The 24,053-nt window shown below is 35.9% G+C and overlaps 2 protein-coding genes and 1 pseudogene across 2 annotated transcripts in view; all 3 read left to right on the top strand.

Moving 5' to 3' along the window:
* Positions 1-24,053, top strand: part of DDX4 (DEAD-box helicase 4) — a 69,224-nt gene that overhangs the window by 15,719 nt on the left and 29,452 nt on the right. The window contains exons 3-6 of the mRNA XM_032280654.1: positions 3,365-3,439; positions 6,320-6,397; positions 10,426-10,476; positions 14,215-14,274. Coding sequence (XP_032136545.1) covers positions 3,365-3,439; positions 6,320-6,397; positions 10,426-10,476; positions 14,215-14,274 — 264 coding nt within the window. The remainder of the gene's footprint in view (positions 1-3,364; positions 3,440-6,319; positions 6,398-10,425; positions 10,477-14,214; positions 14,275-24,053) is intronic.
* On the top strand, positions 6,733-9,949 carry LOC116553281 (phosphatidylinositol N-acetylglucosaminyltransferase subunit A-like). Its single transcript, XM_032280641.1, has 2 exons — positions 6,733-6,824; positions 7,147-9,949. The coding sequence occupies exons 1-2, from the start codon at positions 6,806-6,808 to the stop codon at positions 7,884-7,886; spliced, it is 759 nt and encodes a 252-aa protein (XP_032136532.1). The 5' UTR covers positions 6,733-6,805; the 3' UTR covers positions 7,887-9,949.
* Positions 23,251-23,369, top strand: LOC116554676 (annotated as a pseudogene).

The raw sequence follows: 24,053 nt of genomic DNA, 5'->3' as shown, positions 1-24,053 counted from the left end.
AGCTTAGCTCCTGCTTGTGAGTGAGAATATATGCTATTTCCATTCCTGAGTTACTTCACTAAGAATAATGGTCTGCAGTTCCATCCAGGTTGCTGCAAATACCATTATTTCTTTTTATGGCTGAATAGTATTCGTGTGTGTGTGTGTGTGTGTGTGTGTGTGTGTGTGTATACACTCATTGATTGATGGGCATTTGGGCTGTTTCCATATTTTTAAAACTGTGAATTGTGCTGCTGTAAACGTGTGTGCAAGTATTTTTTCATATAATGACTTCTTTTCCAACTAGTGAGAGGTAGGATTCCCAAGAATAATTGTTTCCCTGTGACTTCATTATAGAATTTTTATTAAAGAACTTTCTATTTAAAAAAATCTATTGTATTAAAAATGTCATATGTAAGCCATAAAGCTTAATGTTTTGAACCACCACCCATTTTAAGAACATTACTGGCAAGGCATGGTGGCTCAACGCCTGTATTCCCAGCACTATGGGAGGCCGAGGTGGGTGGATTACTTGAGGCCAGGAAAGAGTTTGAGACCAGCCTGGCCAATGTGGTGAAACCATGTCTCTACAGAAAAATACAAAAATTACCTGGATGTGGTGGTACACGCCTGTAGTCCCAGCTACTTGGGAGGCTGAGGAGGCAGAATAATTGCTTGAACCCAGGAGGCGGAGGTCGCAGTGAGGGGAAATCGCACCACTGCTCTCCAGCCTGGGTAACAGAGCAAGACACTGTCTCAGAAAACAAAACAAAGAATTCTCATGGACATTTGGGTTGTTTCCCATTTTGCTGTTATGAACAAATTCTCACCTTTCCTTAGTTTGCTAAATATATGTTAAGTCATGAATGGTGTTAAATTATGTCATACTTTTATCTGGAGAGATCAGTTTATTTTTTTATTAATGTAGGTTGCCTTTTTTAGATGTTCTAATGTTCAATACCCTTGCATACTGGGATAAACCCAATTAGTCATAATATATTTTATCCACTCAGTTTACTGTTGGGTTTGGTTTGCTAATATTTGTTTTTGAGATTTTGTATATACTTATGAGTAAGAGGTTTATAATTTTCTTTTGAACTTTCATATCAAGGTTATGTTGGTCTGTAGAATGAGTTGGTGAGTAGTTTCTCTGTTTCCTGGAAAAGTTGTATGACATTTGAATGATTTGTCCTTTGAGAGTTTGGTAGAACTCACCTGTAAAACCCAATCTCCCTGCATCTTTCTGATGCAGATATTTAAGTAGTTTCTGTAGGGCACTTGGGTTTTTTTTATTGATTCTTGAGTCATTTTTGGTGAGTTAATTTTCTAGGAACTTTTTTATTTATTTTCATTTGGTAACAAAGTTGTTGAGAAGTTCTCTAGATGTCTTTATCTTCCATCTTTGAGATTCTTTTTAAACACATTCCTAATACTGTTCATTTGTGTCTTTATATCTCTGTTTTCCCCTTAACCTCCTTATTAGTCTTCTAGTAATTTGTTACCTTGGCAAATTTTATAGGTCTTTTCAAAGAACCAGGTTTTGGCTTTTTGAGCTACTATATTATTTTGTTTCCTTAAAAGAGAGAGAGAGAGAGAGAGAGAGAGAGAGAGAGACAAGATCTCTTACTGTTGCCCAGGCTTGAGTGCAGTGATTTAATCACAGCTCACTGCAGCCCCGAATTCCTGGGCTCAGGTGATCCTCCTACCTTAACCTCCTGACTAGCTGGGTCTACAGGTGCGCACTACCACACTCAGCTACTTTAAAAATTTTTTTTTTTTTTTTTTTTAGTGTAGGGTCTTGCTCTGTTGCCCAGGCTGGTCTCAAATTCCTGGCTTCAAGCAACTCTTCCCACTTTGGTCTCCCAAAGCTGTTTCTTATTTTGTTAATTTTTGTTCCTTATTTCCTCTACTTTTTTTTTTTTTTTTTTTTTTTTTTTTTTTTTTTTTATAAAGACAGGGTTTTACCATGTTGGTCAGGCTGGTCTTGAACTCCTGACCTCAGGTGATCCACCCGCCTTGGCCTCCAAAGTGCTTGGATTACAGGCGTGAGCCACCACGCCCAGCCTCCTTATTTCCTCTACTTTTGTGTGATTTACTTTGTTTTTCTAATATTCTTGTTGAGATGGTTATTAAGCTTATTAAGTTCTCATTTTCTAGTATAAATAAATACTGATAAGTCACATTTTTATAATATAATTTATTTTTAAACTTTCATTGTGATTTTTTTTGCGCTCGGAGTTATATAGAAGTGTTTTTAAAAATAAATCACTGAATGGGATTTTAAATATTTTTTTTCATATTTAAAAGCTTTTGATTTGATTGCATCGTGATAAGATAATCTTGTGTATGTGAATTGATTTTTGACCTCTTTTGGTGAATTTGCATTATGGCTTTCTACATGGCCAGTTTATAAACATTCTTTCCATTGTTGAAGAATGTCAGCGCTTTAATGTTGAATGCTGTATATTTCTATGAAATCCATGTGCATAGTATTTTATGGATGACCATAATTTCTATATTTTGCTTTGATCATTTATTTGGTATTACAGACAGCGCTTATAAAAACTTTTTTATAGCCAGGTGCAGTGGCTCATGCCTGTAATCCCAACACTTTGGGAGGCTGAGGTGGGTGGATCACGAGGTCAGGGGTTGGAGACCAGCCTGTCCAACATGGTGAAACCCTGTCTCTGGTTAAAAATACAAAAATTAGCTGAGTGTGGTGGCATGCACCTGTAATCCGAGCTACTTGGGAGGCTGAGGCAGGAGAATTGCTTGAACCCAGGAGGCATTGCAGTGAGCTAAGAGTGAGCCATTGCACTCCGGCCTGGGCGACAGAGTGAGACTCCATCTCAATAAAACAAAACAAAAGAAAACAAAACTTTTTATGTCTGTCAGGGTAACCATGTGATTATATCCAGAGGAGAAATTCATTTTACTCTACTTTCAGAGTGTATGCCTTTTAAATTAGGATCAAGATTGATATAGTTTATAATCTAAATACAGTGTGTGTTTTGTGCTTGCTGCCCTGTGTCCTTGTTCTGAGTATTAGCAAACTTAAGACTATTTTCCATTTTTTAAAAATTTAATTATTTTGTTGTTTTCTTTCAGGGAATGGAAAGGATTGTTTTCCATTCAATTATTAGGTTAAAAATTGCTGTTTTTTGCTGCCTAATTCGTTAATTATGAATGAGATTTACTCACCATTTATTTTTCTTTTGGAGTGCTGTCTATTCACAGTCACAGCCAATTTTTTTAAACTGAGCTGTTTGTCATATTTTTTACTGCTATATAAAACTCCTCCTTTGCCACGTGTGGCACATTGACAAGGCTTAATTTGCAAGTACTAGATAATTTTTATTTGACTTCAAAATGTTGTTTGCTTTAGAAATGGATGATAGACCTCGAAGAGATCATTTCATGAAAAGTGGATTTGCCTCTGGGCGGAATTTTGGAAACAGAGGTAAGCATCTTTGTCTTTCCTTAATCTGCTGAGCTGTTGAATAATAGGATGTATAGAGGTTTTCATGGCCGTTTGGTACAAAACTAAGTCTGTTGTACAGTGTATATTAGACTTTGTGTTGAGATAATGAGTTCATCATTTTTCCAAGTTCAATTTTCTTTTTGCTGTTTTACCTCCTTTTTGGGACAGAGAGTAGTGTTAAGTTGTTCAGACAGATTGGTTGGATGGATAGATAGGTTGGATGGACAGAAGCTTCACATAGCTGCTGCTTTCTTTTTTTTTTTTTGAGATGGAGTCTCACTCTGTCTCCAGGCTGGAGTGCAGTGGTGTGATCTCGGCTGACTGCGACCTCTGACTCCCTGGTTCAGGTGATTCTTCTGCCTCAGCCTACCAAGTAACTGGGACTACTGGAACATACCACCATGCCCAGCTAATTTTTGTATTTTTAGTAGAGATGGGGTTTCACCATGTTGGCCAGGATGGTCTCTGTCTCTTGACCTCGTGATCTGCCTGCCTTGGCCTCCCAAAGTGCTGGGATTGCAGGTGTGAGCCACCATGCCTGGCCTAGAGCTGCTGCTTAACATGTTTATGATATTGATTTCCAACAATTGAGATGGAAGAATGTTTGTAAAAGCTTCAGGGATTAGAGATGAGAAGGACTCTTTCTTGAATTTTATATTTTTCAAGAAAAGGCAGTATAGGAAATATTTGTTAGCACATTAGTACTAATTTTTTAATAGTTTATTTTGCCATGATTGGAGTTTTAAATTTTACTTTTAGAACAACCACCTGAAATGACAGATAATGACACAGCCAAAAACCTTTCTACAGTCCATTTTTAGACTTAATATTAACATACTAGAAATATTCTGCACTATATATATCTTATTATAGTGCAATAACAGAACTTCAAGTTAAATTTATTTGAAAATTCATATGGTCATTTTTTTTCTCATAGGAGATGCTAGGGCTATTTGGTAACCATACTTGACACTTATTCTTGAATTTATGAGATGTTATTTTTTGAAACATTTATTGATATTTGCAGATATTTTTGTTATGGAAACTAAAATTTGATGCATGATGTTTTATTTGACATTTGAAAAATTTACTCATTTAAATACAATGAACACAAATTTGAGTTTTATATTTTGACATGTTTCTGCCACTAATGGAAATAATTTATTCAAATATATACTTATGTTTTGGTTTTTAAGCCTGCATATTATGTAAGATGCATTGCTTATTTGGACCATGTAATTGTGCTAAGAGATTCAAATGAAGTTTTGTTAGCTACTACTTAACATTATATTTTATTATTACATTTAGGAACATATTTAGTATTTAGATATATTTTAAAATTATATTTAGAAGAGGTTATATGATATTTTGATACAGGCTTCTAAATATTGAATAAAACCTTTTTGAATGAGAAAATCATCACTGACGCATATTTTTACCACAAATTATTTTCATGTTTTATGTTAAAATACACATAAAATTTCTGACTGAACTCTCAGTTGTTAATACTTAAAAAAATTAGCTTTATATTGTATATAACTTGGGACATTTGTAGACCCATGAGTATAACATTTTTCTTATGATTCTTCTAACATATAGTTCCAATCTGATTTTCTTTTCAGTAAAACTTGCTTAACTAAAAATGTGGGTTTTGAAGTTGACTCTTAATTGCTTAAAATATAATATTGACTAGCTGGTTATATCCTGTGAAGTATATCTAAGTAGCTTTGACTTCTTGAATCACACATCTTTGAAATCTGATGAAAACACTTTTATAGTTGGGCATACACAATTTTACATGTGGTCTTAGGAGATACCCAGACCCCTTTTAACTCCTCTCTATGAGGGTATTACAGAGATGAGTAAGACAGTTCATAGGGATCACAGGGAATGCTTTAATTTCGTTCCCAGTGATAGTTTAAAACATCATTTTATGCTGTTTTGGATGCCTCTCCTGTTATTTTTGTAATTTTTTATTTCAAATAATTGTGCTTTTTGCTATCACATCTCTGCCATAGAGATTTTTAATTTAGTGGTAGAGAAACATATGGAAAGAAATACTGCTTTTAAAAGGTACAGATAGTATGCTGTGGGAATATGGAAGAAGGATAAATTATGACTGGAGTGCTAAAGGAAGACTTCACAAAATTGGTTTTTTAAAGAATGAAATGAAGTTTGGTAAGACAAGTAGGAAAGCAGGGAATACCATGCCGAAGGAACAGCATGTACAAAGATACAGAATATTAGGAGTTGACAATGTGGAGTATTGGAGTTGTTTGTTGTGAATTAAAATGTTGAGTGTTTAGAATTATGTAGTGAGAAACAAAGCTAAGAAGGTTAGTATGGGGAAATAGTATGGCCAAATGGGGAGGCCAGGAGGGGATTAGTAGTCAGTCTTAGGTTTTTTTCCCCTATGTAGCCCCTTGTTTTAATTTTAAAAGTGGAAAGGTTATGAGAAATATAAGAAATAGGAAAATAAAAAATAGAGTTTAACAGGACATGAGTATAAAATTTTCAATAGCAATGACTCACACAGAGCAGAGTGTAATAGCTGGCTCTATCAGGGTAAGGATTCAACATATAGAAAACTATGGAGCAGAATTTTTCTGATAGAAGGTCTCCAATATAATACTGACTAGTAGAAAACTATATTTCACCAGTAGTAGATTTGTTTTTATCTTGATATCATAATTTAAGAGTTTTTTTTTTAAGTCGCAGGTATATTAATTAAGTTTCTATGCTACTCTGTTTCCATAATTGGGAGTCCCTTTACGCCAAAAATTCATTTAATTCTTAGTTTTTGATGATGACACACTTAATTTTATATGTTAAGAATTTTAACTATCTGACCTTTTTTAGATGCTGGCGAATCTAATAAAAGAGGAAATACGTCTGCAATGGGTGGTTTTGGAGCTGGAAAGAGTTTTGGAAACAGAGGTGATTACTTACGATATCTTACAATCAAAACTTGAGTTTTTTTTAATAATTGAGTTTAAATACTGATTGACAGACATTCCATATTGACATTTGATTTTAAGGTATATATTCCCTAAGTGCCTTTACACCAAAGACTATTTTATTAAAATTTATTAAAAACATTTTTAAATTTTATGAAAGATTACTGATGAATGCTTTTAAAATTAATTCTGGAGACATGTCTGTATGCTCCAGAGATGCATAACTCTTAGACATAGGTTTTTAAGAAATAAATTTGAGGACAGAGGGGAGGGACTCCGGCTGCAGCCGCGGGAGGTCCGGACACTGATGGCCATGGAACTTGCCGGTAATAGAGGACACATCTCTTAACTAGGTTGCTTTAAGAACTGATGCCTAAACTATCTCAGCATGGCCTATAGAGGAGTAGGTGGGGATGGCCATCCTGACTCAGCTACACTCTCTTGGGTTAGCCCTGGAAGTCTTTACACATGTAGAACCCGTACCCATAATATATGCATGGTATCTGACTTTTTCTACCCAAATATGGAAGGTGTCGAAAGCCACATTTACCAGCTCTCTCAGTGCCTGATTGAAAGAGGGCATAAGGTTATAATTGTCACCCATGCTTATGGAAATCAAAAAGGCATCCGTTACCTCACTAATGGCCTCAAAGTCTATTACTTGCCTCTGAAAGTCATGTACAACCAGTCTACAGCCACGACCCTCTTTCACAGTCTGCCATTGCTCAGGGACTGATTTGCTTAGTGGTGTAATACCTGAACTGTGTCAGAAATATCCAGATTTAAATTTCATAATTGGAGGAGAGGGACCAAAGAGAATCATCTTGGAAGAAGCTCGGGAAAGATACCAGCTACATGACAGGGTGCGTCTTTTGGGAGCTTTAGAACACAAGGATGTTAGAGATGTCTTAGTTCAAGGACATATTTTTCTTAATACCTCCCTTACTGAAGCGTTCTGCATGGCGATCGTGGAAGCAGCCAGATGTGGTTTACAGGTTGTAAGTACCAAGGTTGGTGGTATTCCTGAGGTGCTTCCAGAAAACCTTATTATTTTGTGTGAACCTTCAGTAAAATCTTTGTGTGAAGGACTGGAAAAAGCGATTTTCCAACTGAAGTCAGGGACATTGTCAGCTCCAGAAAATATCCATAACATAGTAAAGACTTTCTACACCTGGAGGAATGTTGCGGAAGGAACTGAAAAGGTATATGACCGGGTGTCAGTGGAAGCTGTGTTGCCAATGGACAAACGACTGGACAGACTTATCTCTCACTGCGGCCCAGTAACAGGCTACATCTTTGCATTGCTGGCTGTTTTCAACTTCCTCTTCCTCATTTTCTTGAGTTGGATGACTCCAGATTCTGTCATTGATGTTGCAGTAGATGCCACTGGGCCACGGGGTGCCTGGACTCATAAATATTCTCACAGTAAAAGAAGGGGTCGGAATAGTGAGATATCTAAAACTAGGTAGAAGAAAGCCTCGATTGTGAGATTTTAAACATTTGTAATAGCTCTATTAAGACTATGGAAAATAACCTTGGTTTTGGGGGGGTTTTGTTTTTTTAAAGTTAATTCAGTAAGTTACGCTACCTCTATATCATTCAATGTTTTCTGTTGAGGAAAGATAAAAACTTATGCAATTCCTGAGTGTAAAACTTCTTGCACTTATTTGTAATTTAGGAGACAACATTTAAGCCACTCAGGTATGAAATTTTTCAGACTACTGAAATCCCTGTAGCAGAGATGTTTAACATTATATTTTGAGAGCTTTGGGTGCTGAAGGGCCAAATGTTTTCTGGGCATTTTTTGGCCAGTTTTTAATGCTGTACCATTAGACACTCACCAGATGTTTACAAGTTTTCTTTAGGGAAGTACAACAATTATATGAACTGTTTTAAGTCATGTTCATATACATTTATTAGACATGTAAGTCATGTCTTTAAGCATTTATTGGGTTCACTCAGTAGGTGTTACATATAATTAACAGGCTCCTTGAGTAAGATAGTCCATCAGTTACCAGCACATTTTGAACACCTGCTCTGTGTAGAATGTTGAACTAGATGCTTCCTGCTGTTAAGGACCGGGGGTGTATTCACTCTTTGTTTACCATTCAGATGGCTTACTTAATCGTAGTCATGGTTGACATGAGATAGTTAAATATCTAACATGCCAAAAATGCTCATGCCAGTTAATGCCAGGAAAAAAATCACCGACACACTACTAGTACTTCTTTGATCCTGTTGTATGCATTCTCCTGGATAGAGCCTTCATCTTCAGTTGTGTTTATGAAGATATTTTTTGCTTTTTAAATACTGGGGACGAAGATCACTGTTGATAGTGCAGAGAAGCCCTCCATATTTGTCAGTGCATAATCGAGTTTTCTGTAAATGCCTTCGTGTTTTCTGAGCAGAATGTATGAGGTATGCCATCCCAAAACCAGCTGCTACCCTGTCCTTTTAATGTAAGTCACTCCCCTTCACTGTGGCCTCGCTGATGTCTGATAAGTATTGTCAGTGTGCAGAAGACTTTACTTCAGAATGTTTTATTTATAGCAAACCAAGTTGAAAATTTTAGGAACAGTCTTTGTGGGTGTATGTTATTAACTGTAATTATTGTTGCCCAGAGCCACGGGTTTTTTAACCCCAAATTATCCACATGGTGTGTATTATTAATTCTTTGAACTCTTGAGGTTTTTGTGAGAAAAGAACTGTGAATTCAAAATAATGAGGCACTTATGCGTGCACTACATAGATTCTGACAGTGTTGTGATTCTGTATAGGATTTTTTAAAATAACATTCACAAAATTTATTACTTTTTAAAAAATAACATGCCTATTAACTGGTTGCACTGATATAAAAGAAATATATTTGTGTTCTGTTTGTACTAAAACGCAAAAGCAAGAGTGCAATTTTTAAAATCTAGAAGTTAGGGATTCTTTTGTTGGAGAAAAATGGACAGATCTAAACCATTCAGTCTTACTGGGATTTTTATGCATAGAAACTCACATATAAACATGAAATAAACAGTGCCAATATTCATGGTAAAGTGAGAAACTGTAATATTTGGCACTTATTTATTCTACTCAACAGGTTTTAAAGGCATGCCATTTTTTCCTTTTTGCTTAATTTTTTTAAATTGTCATTTAATTCTTAAATTGTCATTTATTTGAGATGGAAAGAAAAGCTAAAGTTAGTTGCCTTTGCATGTAAAATATGTAATTTGCAAATGAAAATTATGTTTTTTTTTTTTTTTTTTTAACAAATGGAAGTAAATTTGTTTTATGTAAATCTTAATTTTCAACCTTCCTGGATACCTTGTCACTGTCAGTGTTGAACTGGTCAGTATGTGGAAACACATTGCTCTACCTTGCTACTTACGTTGATTTTAAAGTGAATTTACAATGATGAGAAATTTGTGAAAAATACATGGTATTTCTTTTGATGTTTCAAAAGGTTACCCATGAAAAACTGATTTGTTAAAACATGCTACATGTCCAAAAATAAAACCAGAATGACATTTTGATAAAAAAAAAATTTGAAAACAAAATTTAATGACTTTTTGAAAAAGAGTAAACAAAAAATTTCATGTTATTAAGCAGAAAATCACTCAGTATTGGATTATAATTTAGTTGTATTGTCTTTAACAGACGAAGAGATTGAGTTTGTAAAATGTTAGGAATTTTGATAGTTTGAAATAGATAGCATATAGTGGTTATACTGACATATTCCTCTATTTTGCCCATGTGCGTATAGAGGAGCATATAACAATTGAGGTAATATAGAATTGGGTGAAAAGAAAGTTGTTTTTAATCTTAAGAGAAGGGAGTCGATAAATTGACACAAAGTAGAAATTGTTGAGTGAATTTATACGTGATAACTATATATACAATTGTATATGGCTTATCATAGAGGGCATTGTATATGGCTTATCGTAGTAGTCCCTGTGTGGTGGTGATTATTTTTTTAACCACAGAGGTACAGGAAATTATTTCATTTTATATTTTGTATAGGTTTTTCAAACAGCAGGTTTGAAGATGGTGATAGCTCTGGTTTCTGGAGAGGTAAGGTCAATATTTTTGTGTTTTAAGATTTAACATCAAAAGTACATGCTAAAAAAGAGAAATTAAGAGCAAGTATTTTAGTCTGCTCTAATTCTAACTTATTTAAACCAGATTTTATGAAGCAGCTATATCCAAAGCCTTAACCAAGGATATTACTGGTTTGTACATAAAGAATTCAGGCATCCTAATTTGGCCTGTTGCCATCTGCCTTAATCTATGAGGTACAACTTTTGAATGCTCTGAAACTTAAGAAAATGTGGACAAATAGTAAAAAGAAGTAGTCACGAATTGAAACTTCGCTGTATATAAATACAGTTTGTGATGTGTTAGGGTCATATTTCAATTCAAATAAATCTAAGAAAAAGTTTCATGAGAATGTAAATCAATGCTGAAATTAAAGACATTTCCATTGAAGGTACTGACACTCTGCAGGAATATAGAGAATGATGAAAATAATGTTACCAGAAGATGGACTACCATAACAGTGCATTCCCAAATCTGATTGAGTAGATTTGGGTGAGGCTTTGAAGCCTGTATTTAAAATCATCTGTGGTGATTCTGATACCTCCTTTGGTGTAACCGTTGATGTATGAAATCTTTATAACAGAACATTTTAGGGTGCCAAAATTGGCTTCATGTCTCTGCCTGGCTACCTGCTAGTTGAAGTAGAACAAGTTAATTTTTTTAAGCCAATTTTCTATTCCACAGAATGGAAGGTATTCATTTTATAGGTGGTTAGGCAGACTGAGAATGCATGTAAAAGCATATAGCTCAATACCAGATACATTCATGATAAACACTCAAATGCCATCTATCTTTCTTCATTAAATATTTGAAGCTTGATCTTTTTATACACTTTGATTCCCAAAGTCAAGATCAAGCCTAGACCTGATCACCTTAAAACTCTTTTGATATAAGGTGGGATTTTAATTATCAAACGAGATTGTTTCTCCATACTACCCCCAGTCTCTCTCCTTGCTTCTCTTCTTTTTCTCCTAATTCAAATGAAAACATATGTGACATAGAAATAGTATTTGTGAGAGGAGAAAAATACCATCAGTTTTACTCTTTTCCATTTCTATTTGTTTCTATTCTGATCTCTCAACTTTTAACTCATTTAATATTCAAGATTATTTCTACTTATACAAAGACCTTTCTACCCACTTGACTCCTTTCTAGAGATGGTGGACCAGAGAGCTTTTGAATACAAATTCTCACAACATTTGAGAGAACTTCTCTCCAAAGTGACCTGCTTGCTTTGTTTTGGTCTACTTTCTTCTTTTTTCGTTCTTAGTTCCCCTAAAATAAAAATTAAAAAAAAAAAAAGATATTTGGATTGAATTCTTTCATTCTTTCAAATTGCTAATAAGCCCAGGTTCTGAGCTCATAGTAGAAGCTTTTTACTCTGCACACAAATGAGTAGAGTGTTTTTAAGTTTTTTCTCCTGTAATCTGTTTTCCTTAAGCTGGTATATTGTAGTGAGAAGTAACTCAGATATTGGATTTGAACACCCTAGGTGTGAAACTTAGATCCTCCTCCTTAATTATTTTGAAAAAGCATGTAACTTGCTGTTTTTCATTTTTCCTACTTATAAAATGATTATTATATCAACTTCACAAGGTTTTTGTGAAAATTTAAAAAGTTAATACATGTGATACAATTAAAACAGTGCCAGGCACATACTTACTTTATGTGTTGTTATTTTTATATCATTAATAGATTGTAACTGATCTTGGGATCATTATCTCATTTTTGTTTGCTTAGGTTTATTTCCTAACTCTTAGAGATCACTTCTTTTTTAAAATTTTTTTTTATTTTGACATAGTTTGATTTATAAGAAGTTGCAAAAATAGTACAGAGGTTTTTCATGCACCCATCACCCAACTTCTCTTAATGTTTTCTATGTCTATTCCCAACGTGATCAAAATAACTATAGGTTTATTTTAGGGAAATAATTGGCCAAAGATACTGTGAGACTCTTCCTTGCCGGGTTCTAGATTAATAATTTTTTTTCTCTAAGGCAGTAAATATTAGTGATCATCATCATTACTCTAGGGCCAACTTTTGTAAAATTCTTTCTTTCCTGCCCTTCTCCACTGTATTAAGTCCTACTTTCCAGAAAGTTATCTTGTTAATGGCTCTTCAGTATTGTTTGCCAGTTGTCAGCTACAGCTCAAATAGAAGCTTGCAACAAGAGCTTTGGGTCACTGTTTATTGTAGGACAATATTAGTTGTTAAATGGATTGGGACTTTTACACAGGAACTTAGCTAATAGCCTGCAAGCTGTTTAGTGACTTGCTCTCATTATTATGACTTAATGTTCCCAGATATTAAATATTAGTGACATGTACAAAGCTTCCTTGAAACCATCTTTGTATTTCCCAAATGTGACTTTTTTGGAATCTTCTGGAAAGCTTGATGTTATAGTAATAACATAGAACTTTTAAATTGTGAAAAATTATTCCTTTTAGAATAAACATTTCTGGGAATGGGGCCTAGGAATGAATGAATGAATGAATGAATGTCACCCAGGCTGGAGTGCAGTGGCATGATCTCAGCTCACTGCAACCTTCACCTCCCGGGGTCAAGCGATTCTCCTGCCCCAGCCTCCTGAGTAGCTAGTATTACAGGAGCATGCCACCACACCTGGCTAATTTTTGTATTTTTCGTAGAGACAGGGTTTCACCATGTTGGTCAGGCTGGTCTCGAACTCCTGACTTCATCATCTGCCCACCTCTACCTCCCAAAGTGCTGGGGTTACAGGTGTGAGCTGCTGCAGCCAGCCTAAATTTATTTTTAGCCAACTCTCCAGGTAGTTTTCAGGCAGCCTTCAGTATAGTAATCACTCATACCACTATTTTAAAACTCTGGGAATGTTACATACTAATATCATTAAAAATGGAGAAGCTAGGATATCCTCAGATTATTTCATTATGATGAATGAGGGAAAGTTTGCATATATTTAAGAAGGCACAAATGTCTCAAGTTTATTAAGAACAGTAAATTGGCCAGGTGTGGTGGTTCATGCCTGTAATCCAAGCACTTTGGGAGGCCAGGATAGGCAGATCACATGAGACCAGGAGTTCAGGACCAGCCTGGCCATCATGGCAAAAGCACATCTCTACTAAAAATACAAAAATTTGTCTGGCATGGTGGCGGGTGCCTGTAATCCCAGCTACTCAGGAGGCTAAGGTGGGAGAATTGCTTAAACCCAGGAGGCAGAGGTTGCAGTGAGCCGAGATCACACCAGTGCACTCTAGGCTGCGCAGCAGAGCAGACTACATCTCTGGAGTCAAAAAAAAAAAAAAAAAAAATTAAATTACACAAAATATATGACATTATAAATAGAACAGTCTAGTGGTCTGTGGACCATATTTGAGAACCACTTGATTACTTGATAGTTCAGCTATTCCTGAAATCATTTTTGGTCAAACTGAAATTTTTAATTTTTTTTGATGTTTTTTGCGTAGTATAATGCTTGGCAAATAGTAGGTTCTCAATTTAATATAATAAACATTTAATGTCTAGATACATGAGATGATTTGTATAGGGAATTGACTCTGAGTAACGTCTTTATATATCTGTTGTTAAAGTTATTTGAAGAAATAAAATGTTTACATTTTAACTTATGAAAATATTTTATTTTCTTACTAATTTACCTTGTGACAGTGCTATTCTTTATATATGGCATCAAGTTAATTATTTAAATGCTATTTACATGTTAAATTTTTATTTAAGAATCTAGTAATGACTGTGAAGACAATCAAACACGGAACAGAGGGTTTTCCAAGAGAGGCGGTAAGGACCACATTTTGGAACAATTTGTATTTAAGACAGAGATACTAAACTGATAAAACTGATTTTGAAAGAGCTGGATGAAAAATTCTGATGGCAAAAACCTTTGAAGAAAAATACTTTGGTATATGTTTTCTGCTTTTAACATTTGAGTGAATATTCAGTAGGTGCCCCTCCTTTCACTTTTTTTTTTTAAACTTTTAGGTTCAGCGGTACATGTGTAGGTTTGTTATCTAGGTAAATCGCATGTCATGGGGTTTTGGTGTACACATTATTTCATTACCCAGATAATAAGCGTAGTACCTGATAGGTAGTTTTTTAACCCTGTACCTCCTCCCACTTTCCACCCTAAAGTAAGTCCCAGTGTTTGTTGTTCCCTTCTTTGTGTCCATGTGTTCCCAATGTTTAGCTGCAACTTATAAGTGAGAACATTCGGTATTTGGCTTTCTGTTTCTGTGTTAGTTTGCTTAGAATAATGGAGCCCCGTTTAAGTTCCTGCAAAGGACAGTGTGTCATTCTTTTTTATGGCTGCATAACATTCCATGGTGCATGTGTTCCATACTTCCTTTGTCCAGTCTACTGTTGGTGGGCATTTAGGTTGATTCTGTCTTTGCTGTTGTGAATAGTGCTGTGATGAACATACATGTACATATGTCTTAATGGTAGAATCATTTATATTCCTTTGGGTATATACCCAATATTGGGATTGCTGGATGGAATGGTAGTTCTGTTTTAGTTCTTTGAGAAATCGCCACACTGCTTTCCATAATGGCTGAACTAATTTGCACTCCCACTAGCAGTGTACTGTATAGGCATTCCCTTTTCTCTGCAACCTCGTCAGCATCTGTTATTTTTCGATTTTTTAATAACCATTCTGACTGGTGTAAGATGATATCTCGTTGTGGTTTTGGTTTACATTTCTCTAATGGTTAGTGATGTTGAGCACTTTTTCATCTGCCTGTTGGCTGTATGTTGTCTTTTGAAATGTGTCCATGTCCGTTGCCCACTTTTGATGGAGTTGTTTTTCTGCTTTTACATTTAATTTCCTTATAGATCCTAGATACTTGACCTTTGTTGGATGCATACTTCGCAAATATTTTCTCCCATTCTATAGGTTGTCTGTTTACTCTGTTGATAGTTTCTTTTGTTGTGCAGGAGTTTGTTCATTTAATTAGGTCCCATTTGTCAATTTTTATTTCTGTTGTGGTGGCTTTTGGCATCTTCGTCGCAGAACCTTTGCAAGGGTCTTTTGTCTAGAATGGTATTTCTTAGGTTATCTCCAGGGTTTTTATAGTTTTAGGTTTTACATGTTATTCTTTAATCCATCTGGAATTGATTTTTGTATACAATCTAAGGAAGGGGTCCAGTTACAGTCTTCTGCATGTGGCTAGCCAGTTATCCCAGCACCATTTATTGAATAAGGAATCCTTTCCTCATGGCTTCTTGTTGTCAACCCTGTCAAAATCAGATGGTTGTAGGTATGTGGTATTCCCGTTTGCAGATGGTATGATTTTATACTTGGAAAACCCTATGTAGTCTCTGCCCCAAAGCTCCTTAATCTGATAAATTATTTCAGCAGAATTTCAGAATACAAAATCAATGTATGAAAATCAGTAGCATTCCTATCCACCGTAGTGTTAAAATGGCCATACTGCTCAAAGCAAGTCACAGATTCAATCAAACTACCAATGACATTCTTTACAGAATGAGAAGAAAAGATTTTAAAATTCATATGGAACCAAAAAAGAGCATGAATAGCCAAGGCAATTCCAAGCACAAAGAACAAAGCTGGAAAGCATCACATTACCTGAGTTCAAACTATACTACAAGGCAGTGGTAACCAAAACAGCATGGTACTGGTCCAAAATCAGATACCTACACCTGTAGAACAGAATAGAGAGCCCAAAAATAATGCCTTCTTTTACTTTTTTTTTTGAAGTTGGAGTCTCACTCTGTCACCCAGGCTGGAGTGCAGTGGTATGATCTTGGCTCACTGCAACCTCCACCTCCTGAGTTCAAGTGATTCTTGTGCCTTCACCCCCCCAATAGCTGGGACTACAGGCATGTACAAGCATGCCTGGCTAAGTTTTGTATTTTTAGTAGAGACAGGGTTTCACTATATTGGCTGGGCTGGTCTTGAACTCCTGACTTCAGGTAAGCTGCCCACCTCGACCTCCCAAAGTGCTGGGATTACAGGTATGAGCCACTGTGCCTGGGCTTGTTTTACTTTCTAATGGATCTTTCTTTTTTTTTTTTTTTCCCCCCTCGCATTCAGGTCATGAAATACAAATTGCTAGCACCACAGAATCCCCTTTTCATGTTCATTTGTTATTCACTAATGACCCATTACCCCCAAACCTCTGTTATGACTTCTGACAGCATACAATAATTTAGTGTATTTTTATACTTGATATAAATGGAATCATATTGTATGTACTGTTTTATGTTTACCTTCTTTGTGTGTTTAGTATTCTTTTGTTTTACTGTTGTTTCAATAAAAGTAGGTATTTGAATTACCTCCAGTGTGGGGCTATTATGAAGGTGCTTCTGTAAACATTCTAGTATTCTTTTGGATGTCATTAGTACATACTCAGAAGAAGAATTGCTAGGTTATAGGTAATGTGTATTTTTGGCTTTAATAGTATTGTCAAATGTTTTCAGCATTTATACTAAGATACACTTTCACATTCTGACCAATGCTTGATATTTTTTCTTTTTCTCTCATTTTAACCATTCTGCTGGTTGTCTGGTGGTGTACTCATTATGTATTAAATTTCTATATTTTGGACTGATGAAATGCGGAGCACTTCTTATGATTATTGGCCATTTGGACAACATCTTGCATCAAGTCATTTGCCTGTGTCTTTGATATCTATTGGGTATCTTAAGTTGCAAGAATAGTGCAGATAGGCTGGGCATGGTGGCTCACATCTGTAATCCCAGCACTTCGGGAGGCCGAGGTGGGCAGATCACTTGAGGTCAGGAATTCAAGACCAGCCTGGCCAACATGATGAAACCCCATCTCTACTAAAAAAAAAAAAAAAAACAAAAATTAGGCCAGGCACAGTCGCTCATGCCTGTAATTCCAGCACTTTGGGAGACTGAGGCAGGCAGATCACGAGATCAGGAGTTTGAGCCCAGCCAGGCCAATATGGTGAAACCCCATCTCTACTAAAAAAACAAAAATTAGCCAGGTGTAGTCCCAGCTGCTCGGGAGGCTGAGGCAGAAGAATTGCCTGAATCTGGGAGGCAGAGGTTGCAGTGAGCTGAGATCGCGCTGCTGCACTCCAGCGTGGGTGACAGGGCGAGACTTCATCTAAAAAAAGAAAAACTAATTGTAATCAATCTGGAGTTTATTTTTGTATATAACATAGGACTCAAGATACTTTTTTTTCCATATGGATGTTCATTTGACCTAGTGTCACTTATCGAAAAGACTGTCTCTTCCACTCTGCACTACAGGGTTGCCCTTGCCCTAAATTAGGTGGCTTATATATGTATATCTGTTTCTCTTGATTTTATTACATTGGTCATTTTTTTTCTATTTTTGTACTATTGTCCCACAATCTAATTATTGTAATTTTATAATAGGTCCTGATATATGGCATTGCTTGTTTTTCAAGTGCTATGGTTTGGGTATTTGTCCTTCTCATGTTGAAATTTGATTCCTAGATTTGGAGGTAGGGTCTAATGGGAGGTGTTTGGGTCATGGGGGCTCATATCCCTCATGAATAGACCTATATTCTCCTTGCGGGGGTGTTGAGTGAGTTCCCTGTTAGTTCCCTTGCGAGCTAGTTGTTAAAAAGAGCCTGGTGCCCCCTACTTCCTCTACATCATATGATCCTGCACACATCAGCTCCCCTTCACCTTCAGCCATGGGTGGAAGCAGCCTGAGGCTCTTACTGGATGCCCAATCTTGAACGTTTTCAGTTATCAAATCATGAGCCAAATAAACCTTTTTTTTTTTTCCATAAATTTCCCAGTCTCAGGTATTCCTTTATAGCAACGCAAAACAAATGACAATCTCAAGATTGCCTGTTATTTTTAGTCCTTTGCATTCCTGTGTGATTTTTAGAATCAGCTTAATCAATTTCCAGAAGGAAAAACTATTTTAATTTGGGTTACTGTAACAAAATGCTATAAACTAGGTAGCTCGTAAACAACAGAAATTTATTTCTCACAGTTCTAGAGAGTCTGAAGTCCGAGAGCAAGGTACCAGCAGATTCAGTGTCTGGTGAGGACCCATTTCCTGGTTCATAGATGGTGTCTTCTCTCTCTGTCCTCACATGGTAGATAGGGCAGTGCGGCTCTCTGGAGCTTCTTTTATAAGAACACCAATTCCATTCATGAAGGCTCTGCCGTTGTATGGTTGCATCATATTCGTTGATTCTTCAGCTGATTAACGTTTTGAGTTGTTGTCACTTTTGTGTTATCATGGCTAATGCTGCTATATTCATTTAAGTTTTTGTGTGAACCTATGTTTTCATTTTTCTGGGGTATACATAGGAGTGGAATTGCTGTGTCATATGCTAATTCTTAATGTTTAACGTTTTGAGGAACTACCAAATTGTATTCTGTAGCAGCTGCACCATTTTATATTCCCACCCTCAGTGTTATGAGTGTTCTGATTTCTCCACATCCACCAATACTAGTCGTTACTGTGTTTTTTTTTTTTTTTTTTTTTAAATGAATGTGAAGTCTCTCGTGGGGTTTTTTGTTTTGTTTTGTTTTTTGTTTTTTGTTTTTTTGAGACAGGGTCTCATTCTGTCATGCAGGCTGGAGGGCAGTGGCACAATCTTGGCTCACTGCAACCTCAACCTCCTAGGCTCAAATAATCCTTCCACCTCAGCCCCCTGTCTAGCTGGGACTACAGATGTGAACTACCATATCTGGCTAATTTTTGTATTTTTTTGTAGAGATGGGGTTCCACCATATTGCCGGGGCTGATCTTTAACTCCTAAGCTCACGCAGTCTGCCTGCCTCAGCCTCCCAAAGTGCTGGGATTATAGGCCTGTGCCACAGCGCCCAGCCCTTATTGTGGTTTTGATTGCGTTTTTTGATTACCGTGATGTTGAATAGCTTTTCATGTGCTTATTGGCCATTTGTGTATCTTTGGAGAAATGTCTGTTCAGATCCTTCATTCATTTTAACAATTGAGCTGTCTTTTTATTTTTTTGTGATTTATTTTTATATTCGCAATATGAGTATTATCAGATACATGATTTGGAAGTGTGTATTTTTTTTTAATTTATCTAAAAATTTTTTTTTTTTGAGACAGGCTCTTGCTCTGTTGCCCAGATTCTGGGGTGCAGTGGCATAATCATGGTTCACTGTAGCCTCAACCTCCTGGTCTCAAGCAGTCCTCCCACCTCAGCCTCCTGAGTAGCTGGGACTATAGGTGTGTGCCACCACGCCCAGCTAATTTTTTTATTTTTTGTGGGGATGGCATCTCGCTATGTTGTCCCGGCTTGTCTCAAACTCCTGGGCTCAAGCAGTTCTCCTGTCTTGGCCTTCCAAAGTGTAGGGATTACAGGTGTGAGCCACTGCATCTGGCCTGCAAATGTTTAATAACCTCCTATGGATTGTCTTTTCACTTTCTTGATGGTACCCTTTGAAACACTAAAATTTAAAATTTTTAGCCAACCCAGTTTATCTTTTTTTGTTCTTTTGATATTATGACTAGAAAAGTGTTGCCTAATGCAGAGCCATGCAGACATTTTCCTTTGTTTCCTTCTAAGAATTTTATAGTTTTAGTTCTTACATTTAAGCCTTTTATAGTTTTAGTTCTTATATTTAAGTTTTTTATAGTTTCAGTTCTTACATTTAAGTCTTTGACGCATTTTGAGGTCATTTTTATAGATGGTATGAGGTAGGGTCCAAATTCTTTTCATATAGATAACCAATTGTTCTAGCACCATTTATTGATGTTTTATATTGATGTATCTAGGTGTGGATCTTTCTGGGTTTATCTTCCTTGGAGTTGAGATTCTTGGATGTATAGGTTAATAGTTTTCATGAAATTTGGGATATTTTCAGCTTTTTGTGGTAAGATCTCTATAACAGAAAATTTCCCATATCAACTATTCTTAAGTGTATAATTGCTGGCATTAAGTGCACAATATTCTATCTTCACTATCACTGCCCAGACAGAAACTTTGTATTCCATTAGACAAAAATTCCCCATATACTCCCTTAACCCTGGTCTTTGGTAATCTCTATTCCATGTTCTCTATGAAATTAGTCTATTTTAGGTATTTCATACAAGTGGAATTATGCGATATTTGTCCTGTTGTAATTGGCTTATTTTACTTAGCGTCTTGTTGTCAGCGTTCATTCAAGTTGTAGCATATATCAAAACTATGTTTCTTTTAATGGTTGAATAATATACTATTGTATGTATTTACCACATTTTATCCATTCACCTGTTGACGGACATTTGGATTGTTTCTTCTTTCTGACTATTGTGAGTAAGTCTGCTATGAACATTTCACCTACAGTTATGTTTGAGTTCCTGTTTTCAAATCTTTTGATTATATACTATATACTTACAAGTGGACTTGCCAGGAGATCGAACTTGGTAAGTTAAAATGCAGCAAACTTTGCTGTTCTTACCAATAGTCAGCCTTTTTTTTTTTTTTTTTTTTAAATTAAATAAATACTCCCTTGGTTGCTTCAAGCCTTTGATTCATTTCTAGAGTTTAGAAAAAGTTAATTCTGGCAGTTCTTGCCCATTTTTTTCCTTCCCTTTTTGGAATAGTGAAATTGGGATTTTGGCCATTTTTGCTGATGTCAGTGATAGATATCATTTTAACATTTTCATTTTATTTGCTAGTATATAGAAATATAGTAACTACCTGGTAAGTACTTTTTAAAAAATGAATAAAAGATTTTCACTTATACAAAGGTTAGATGATTTATAAGCTAATTTTTTTCTAAAGATGTTGTCACCAAACGTCTTAAAGATTTATAAGAGATTGTCAGCTGTCCCTTATGAAATGCAAAGTATACCTTCTGGAAGGACTTATGTTACTTTTAAAAATATGTTAATGTTGGCTGAGCATGGTGGCTCATACCTGTAATTCTAGCACTTTGGGAGGTGGAAGCGGGAGGATCACTTGAGGTCAGGAATTTGAGACCAGCCTAGCCAACATGGTGAAACCCCAATCTCTACTAAAAATGCAGAAATTAGCTGGGTGTAGTGGTACAGACCTGTAGTCCCAGCTACTCAGGAGGCTGAGGCAGGAGAATTGCTTGAACCCAGGAGGCGGAGGTTTCAGTGAACTGAGATTGCAGCACTCCACTCTAGCCTGGGCAAAAGAATGAGAATCTGTCTCAAAAAAAAAAAAAAAAAAAAAAAGGAAAATAAAAGGACTCCATTTGTTTCAGAAGCTTACAGAAAAGGCCAGGTGTGTTGGCTCACGCATGTAATCCCAGCACTTTGGGAGGCTGAGGTGGGTGGATCACGAGGTCAGGAGGTCAAGACCAGCCTGGCCAACTGGTGAAACCCAGTCTCTACTAAAAATACAAAAATTAGCCGGGCATGGTGGTGCATGCCTATAATCCCAACTACTCAGGAGGCTGAGGCAGGAGAATAGCTTGAACCTGGGAGGTGGAGGTTGCAGTGAGCCGAGATCACGCCACTGCACTCCAGCCTGGGTGACACAGTGAGATTCCATCTCAAAAAAAAAAAAAATACAGAAAAGAACAGAGTGATTAAAGGTAAAGATTAAACACAGTGAAGAGAATAAATTAATCCAAAGATAGATCTGAGGAAATTCTCTAAACTTGGAAATGGAAAACACAAGAGCAGTTAATAAATAAAATACGGAAGATAGAATAAGACCTGTTAATCCAACATATGACTGTCTCCTGAGCAGAAAGCAGAAAATGGGAGGAGAGGAAAGAAGAATATTCAAAGAGAATAGATGAGACTTTTCCAGAGTTAGAGAGGCACAAGAGTCCTCAGCAAATTAAACAAAAATTCATACCCTTATGCATGTATTGGAATTATAGTATTACAAAGATTTTTAAAAAACTGATAAAACTACTGGAGAAAAAAGGTAGATTTGCTTTTAGAAGAACATTATATTTACAACAGAATTTTCTTCAGTAAAGGCAGATGTCAAAATATAATAGCATAGTATATTCAGAATGCTGAAGAAAAATAGCTCTGAATCCAAATAACTATATTCAGATAACTAGGTACCAGGGAGAAATAAAGCCATTCAGATAAAAATGGTGTTAATATTCTCAGACTGTTGAGTAAGAACTGTTAAGTTGTATACCGTAGTAAGACGACTGACTGCAGGAGGAAAGGGATAGGAAACAAACAATCATGAGCCAAAAAAAAAAAAAAAAAGATAAAACCGGTAAACATGTTGGTAAACTTAAGTAAGTATTGACTGTATAAACTAGCAATACTGACTATTAATTTAGGGATTTTAGAACGAAAATCCTAGCAAATGAAAAGAAATTCTTTGCCTGATCAATTGGAAGGAAAAATATTTTTTTAAATAGGTAAAAATTGAAGGGTAGTCAGAGAACAGTTAAAATCTATAACTTGCTAATGGAGGAAATCCAACAGAAGGACAGAGCTTTGTAGGAAGGAGATTGAAAATAGTTTAAATAATTCTTAAATATTCATGGTGAAAATTGGTAAAAAATAAAATACATAGCTTACTGTTTGGGGAAAACAGGACAGAAAGGAGAACAAAAAGTATTGAAAAAGCTCTGTAAAGAGAAAACACAAAGTAAGATGGTGGAAATAAAATCCCTGTATTAGTAATCATAATATAGGTAAGTATATTTTAGTACGGAGTTGAAAGTAAAGAGGTCAGACATGGTGGCTCATGCCTATAATCCTAGCACTTTGGCAGGCCAACATGGGAGGATCTCTTGAGGCCAGAAGTTCAAGGCCAGCCTGGGCAACATAGCAACATCTTGTCTCTACCAAAAAATTTCTTTTTTAATTAGAAAATAGTCTATGGCCATATCACTCTGAACACGCTCAATCTTGTTTGATCTTGGAAGCTAAGCAGGGTTGGGCCTGGTTAATACTTGGATGGGAGATTGCCTGGGACTACCGGGTGCTGTAGATGTCAGGGGGAGGGCAGGTGGGCAGAGAGGGCATTAGGGAAAAGAGCTAATACATACTAGGCTAATACCTAGGTAATGGGTTGATAGGTGCCGCAAACTACCATGGCACTCATTTACCTATGTAACAAACCTGCACATCCTGCACATGTACCCCACAACTTAATAATAAAAGTGAAGAGAAAAAAGTGTTCAGTAATAACTTAAAGTTGGTATAGAAGTAGACAAAGTATACTCTATGGTAGAATTATTAAAGATAAAAAAAATTCATCAGGAAGACATAACAGTTCTGAACAAGGTTCAAATCTAACAATATACTAAGATGCATAAAGAAAAATGGACATTAGGAAAAATTTGTAAATCCTGGTAAGTTGAGACTGAGCAGAATAGAAATTAGTAAGGATGTGGATCTGAATGTCACTCAGCTTGATTTAATATTTGTCTGGAATCATATACTCTAAAATTATAAATCACACATTTTTCTAGCATATATGGAAAATATGTACAATTTAATCATCTTTTAAGGCCAAAAATAGACCATAGATATAGGCTATGTTCATTTATTGAAATAAAAGTAGAAATAAGCCTAACCTTCATGATTTGGAAACTGAATTTCTCAGTTTATAAATAACAGTTCATATGGAAATCCTAAAATATTTAGAATTTAATGACAGTAAGAGCAGAACATA

Source organism: Sapajus apella, unplaced genomic scaffold, assembly GCF_009761245.1.
Source record: "Sapajus apella isolate SASKATOON/1434 unplaced genomic scaffold, GSC_monkey_1.0 scaffold1, whole genome shotgun sequence".
Lineage (NCBI taxonomy): Eukaryota > Metazoa > Chordata > Mammalia > Primates > Cebidae > Sapajus > Sapajus apella.
Note: the sequence above shows the minus strand (reverse complement) of the source record. Positions and strands in the feature narration are given on the sequence as shown.